The sequence below is a fragment of the Neomonachus schauinslandi genome, chromosome 7 (genome assembly GCF_002201575.2).
Source record: "Neomonachus schauinslandi chromosome 7, ASM220157v2, whole genome shotgun sequence".
Lineage (NCBI taxonomy): Eukaryota > Metazoa > Chordata > Mammalia > Carnivora > Phocidae > Neomonachus > Neomonachus schauinslandi.
In genome coordinates, this window is record NC_058409.1 from 15,188,045 (window position 1) to 15,192,888 (window position 4,844).

Here is a 4,844-nt window from a genome sequence, read left to right on the forward strand (position 1 = left end):
TCATATTCACATAAGGTTGCAGCATGGGAGATACTCTTTTGGTTGTGCTGATCCACTCTCAAACTCAGGCAGTCCTTCTAGTTCATTAATTTACCTTGCAACTTTGATTCTCCAATAGACTAAAAACTTATGGTTCCATAAGCTCTCTGATTTGTTCTTATGGCTTAGGTGGGAGCAAAGTTTCTTGTCACTTTCTATACCCTGGAGAGAAGCAGAAAGTCCCTATTCTGTTTTTTTTTTTTAAAGATTTTATTTATTTATTCATGAGAGACAGAGAGAGAGAGGCAGAGGGAGAAGCAGGCTCCCAAGGAGCAGAGAGCCTGATGCGGGACTCGATCCCAGGACCCTGGGATCATGACCTGAGCCGAAGGCAGACGCTTAACCATCTGAGCCACCCAGGCGCCCCCTATTCTGTTTTATCCTTCAGTCTTCCTTAGATTTAGCTCTCCCAGAAACAAGTGCTAAGAAAAGAATTTGAGTTCAAGTAGTTTATTGGGGAGGTGACCCCATGACCCCCAGTAAAGTAGTGGGAAGAGCGACAGGGAAGAGAAGGAAATCTATATAGTGTGTGAATGAGCAGCTGAGGTGAAATCCCACCAGGGGCTCTTGGAACACTGCACGGAATCAGCCTCGGTGAAGTGGCCATTATCGACCAACTCCCACTTGTGATTGATTAGCCGCCCTGCTTGTGGGTGGAGCCTGCTCCAGGTCAGAAAAGGCTTAGAATCACAGGAAGTTGTTAAGGTGAGGGAATGTGGGACGGTACACAGTGTCCCTTCTAGACTCTCCAATGACGCTTAATGACTTTACTTCTCAGGAGTATTGGCGTAATAGAGCATGATGTTACTGAAAAGATGATTCTATTTCTGTAGTCTCCCAGCGTGGAGAATGGCCAGAAGATAAGTAATCAAAAATTAAATGAGAAAACACATTTTATAAAGTACCAATTTGTAGAATTCTGGTCAGCTCTTCTTTATCTCCTATCGTTCCACACCCTCACCCCCACCCCAGTCACTCAGATGACATGGTTTATTCTCTTCATTGTCAAAAAAATTTCAATTTACCTGACTGGTTGGAATTTTTAAAAATGTGATTGTCTAGCTAATGTGAATGTATTATAATTTAAAGTGTAATTTCTACACCTGCACTTTATCTAACAGATATTTTATATTACTTGTAGCCAACAATGATAAGGCGTCCACCAACAGTTATCTGCTACATTTGTGGTCGTGAATATGGAACAAAATCTATTGCCATCCATGAACCACAATGTCTGAAAAAGTGGCATAATGAAAACAACTTGTTACCTAAAGAGTTAAGGAGATCAGAACCTAAAAAACCAGAAGTCAGGACCATTACAGGTAAGTTTTGGGAAAACAAACAAACAAAAAAAACAAAAAAACACTTGAGTCTGTAAAGGGAGACTTTTCTCTCTGAACTTATAAGAGGAGAGGTATTCCTTCTTATTTATTCAAATAACTGCAACCAGCAACATTTACTGTCTTGATTATAACCAAATTGGAAAAACAGTTCTAGAATGCCTGACCAAAGGGCCTCAGATGCTAAGACGTAAAGACACTATTGTCAAAACTGTGCAAGGAGAGAGACCCACTGGCATTCCCTGTATTTCCCAAAAGTTACTTTCATATATTATCAAACTTATACTTAAAAAACATGAAGCTTAAAAAATCTTGGCGGGAACCTGGAGACATGTTTTCAAATATGAATGTGTCTTAGTGTTCACAGAGCAGGGTACCGGACTCACAGTTTGCAGGGTCCATCAGCCAGGGTGCAAAACTAAATAAATTAGTCCACGTATGACAAAAGGGAGGGTGGTGACCATGGGGAGTGGGAGAATACCGACTCTCTCTAAAGGAGGTCACGGCCCCCTGCTTCCTGCTGTTACCATTAAGAAATGTAGCCCAGTGTGGGCATATTTTTTGAAAACACAAAAGAAACTGTAAATCCAGAAATCGATATGCAATGCCCAGATCTTTCAAATTTTGCAATTAATGCTTTGTAAAGCACCACACAAGCCAAATGAAACCCCATAAACTTCCGTGTGTGGCCTACTTATGGAGCCTTTGCTTGCTCATTTGGGGTGAGAACAAAGTAGTTCAGAGAATGCTTGCCAGGCCAACTCAGACTTGCTAATCTTATTTCTACCATCGTCACTTTCTCAGTGGATCGCCTCAAAGGAAAATCATTCTTGGTTTTAAGAAAAGTATCTTTCAATTTAGTAATCCTCATTCTGTAACTGTAGATTTGCATAACTGAAGGGTACCTCCAAGTCATTTAGTATCGATCAGTCCAGAGCACTCTTGTCAGAAATGTGACCCAAGAGAGTTCTCCAACAACCCACAGAGTGGAATCTAGGTTGTCATGATAAAGTTCTAGAGGCTGCTAGAACCCGACTATTCAGTCCTTGCCAAGAGTAGGAGGACTCATCATTCAGGTGGGAAAAGGGCTCAAGATGAACACATCCATCCACTGATATTAGAGCATTTGCCCACAAAGACCTTGTTTGCCTCATTGAAACTGTCTCCTAGCAATTCTCTGTGGTGTCAAAAATCTGTTTTCTTCACTTCTGACTTTATCACCTTCTGTGCCTGAACATAATGATCACGAGTCTCGAAGAGGAGAGAGAAATGATGGGCTTGAAGGCCCTGGGTGGGGTTCATTGGTCTCTTACTGGCCACAGGTGGAAATGGTAGGCCCTATCACTGTACTTCCCTGCAGTCTTCCTCTGGGTGCCATGCTGTTTTTGTTTCTGAAGGTGTCATTCATCTTGAGGCAGAGAGAATTCCCATTCTCATTTCTACCCCCACGGACTTACTATGGTCATGGAATCCAAACAACCCTTCCTCCAGATCCAAAGTCAAAGCCCTGCTCAAAAACTTTTAGCAATGTGATGAATCATCGCCAGTGAGACTCAATGAATACTCTGGAATTTTTGAATACATATTACATGGTATGAGTAAGGAGAAAGTCCGTGCCATTCCTTTTTCAATAGTTTTCAAAGCTTTCAAAATACACATTCGTATGGAAAGTGATACTGATTTGTCCAAAGGAGAAAAATGAGGTTGTGCTGGGGTTCAATTTCCCATCAAGTAAAATAAAGAACATGAGGAGGAGCAGGATGGGAATCTAAAGTTTGCTATGCTTGTGTGAACCATTAGGAAGAAGTCACAGGAGATTTGCCTGGGCTTTAATGAGGAAATATTTGCTGTGAAAATGATAAAAAGAAAAGTATGCAATTTATGTTTGAGTGCCTGGCTACACTTAAGGGGACCTATTTGGGGCGATTTGAAGACACAGTCAATTTAATGTACTAAAGCCATTCTATTTAAATAAGGTTTATTAAAGCTAAATCCCACACTGTTTTTCTAAAATAAAGCCATATGCCTTTTATCCTATGCTCTGCCAATGAAGATTATACATTTCTCAGATGTCTTGGTTGTTTTCTTAAGGACACTTCTTTTCGTCAGATTAACTATTCTGTTTGCATTCTTCACTTTAATTATTTAAAGAATCTCCAAGTTTATGGCCTTGAAGAGATGATACATTTGTAGGATATCATTCATCCTAAATTCACCCTCGACTGTCAGTTTTGGCTTTTCGGAACATTCCACTGAAGGGATTACAGAAGAGGAAAACACAAATGCATGTTCTTTTCCCTTTGTAAGTTTATATTTAGAGTCAATTGAAAGAAGGCCAAAAGTTGTATTTGCAAGATAATAATGTGTAAGCAAAGATGTTAATAATTAGTGAAGAATGCATATCATAACACATAAAACAATGTCTTCCCCTTTTTAAAATCCAAGGAGTGAAAAGTCTCTGGTTCATAGCTAACTTTGTATTCAACCCTTGCAAGAGGGAGTGGTACTTTTTTTTTTTTTTGGCAAAAGTAGTACGATTTGTTTAAAAGCCTCAGTCAACAGGTATTTCCTGAAAATATTTTCCATAAAAAGTAGAGTATGGTTCTCCAGAATAAAAACTGATCCATTTTACCATTTTTCTTTTTCTTTTCTTTCCTTTTTGTTCCTCTTTTTTTTTTTTTTTTAACTTTTCAGCCAAAGGCTTCTATGATCTCGATGCCTTAAATGAAGCTGCTTGGACCAGCGCCCTGAGCCAGCTGGTTCCCTGTAATATTTGTGGGCGTACCTTCCTGCCAGACAGACTGATTGTTCACCAACGATCCTGTAAACCAAAAGCCGCCAAGTAAAGCCCTCTCCCAGCACAAGTGTCACAGGACTAAGATTCTTTTGAGAGAGATTGGGGTAATGGAGGGAAGGAGGAAAAGGAGGTAAAGAGAGGAAACAAGAAACCCTGGAAACCACTCAAGGTTGTCTAGCGCGGGAAGCCAGCTTAGGGGTCCGGTGGCACGAGCGTGGCCATGACCATGACGTGGTGGGCCGACGCTCTGCCTCCCCCCCCCGCCCCCCCCACCGAACAGCTGTGCGCATGCGCGCAGACACACGGGTGGGGGGCGGGGCGTCACGCTCCGTCCGGCAGAATTGCAAGTGGGTTGCACCTCCTCCGGGCCGGCGTTTTTGTCTCCAGGAAATTTCAGAGCCAACTGTTGCTGTTTTTCTTCCTTTCTCTTTTCCTGAGCAAGATTTTTGAATTTCACAATTAGGCCTGTTATTATTCAGGGAACAAGAGGGTTCAGGTGGCAATTTCAGGCAACTCCTTAGTCTCAAGAAAAGCTGGATTCCTTCCCATCCCTGTGCTTTCTGAAATAACGTGCCACCCAGGGAAACGCTTTTAATTGAGCTATTGATTGGGAATCTTCCTTTCTCTATAAAATCATTGCGCAGCAAAGACTTTCAAAAAAGAGCTAA

At 41.5% G+C, this 4,844-nt stretch overlaps 1 protein-coding gene across 1 annotated transcript; it reads left to right on the forward strand.

Moving 5' to 3' along the window:
• Positions 1–1,186: 1,186 nt before the first annotated feature.
• LOC110591186 (zinc finger protein 474-like) lies at positions 1,187–4,225 on the forward strand. Its single transcript, XM_021702078.2, has 2 exons — positions 1,187–1,361; positions 4,074–4,225. Exons 1-2 carry the CDS (start codon positions 1,187–1,189, stop codon positions 4,223–4,225), a joined length of 327 nt encoding a protein of 108 aa, XP_021557753.2.
• Positions 4,226–4,844: the final 619 nt, after the last annotated feature.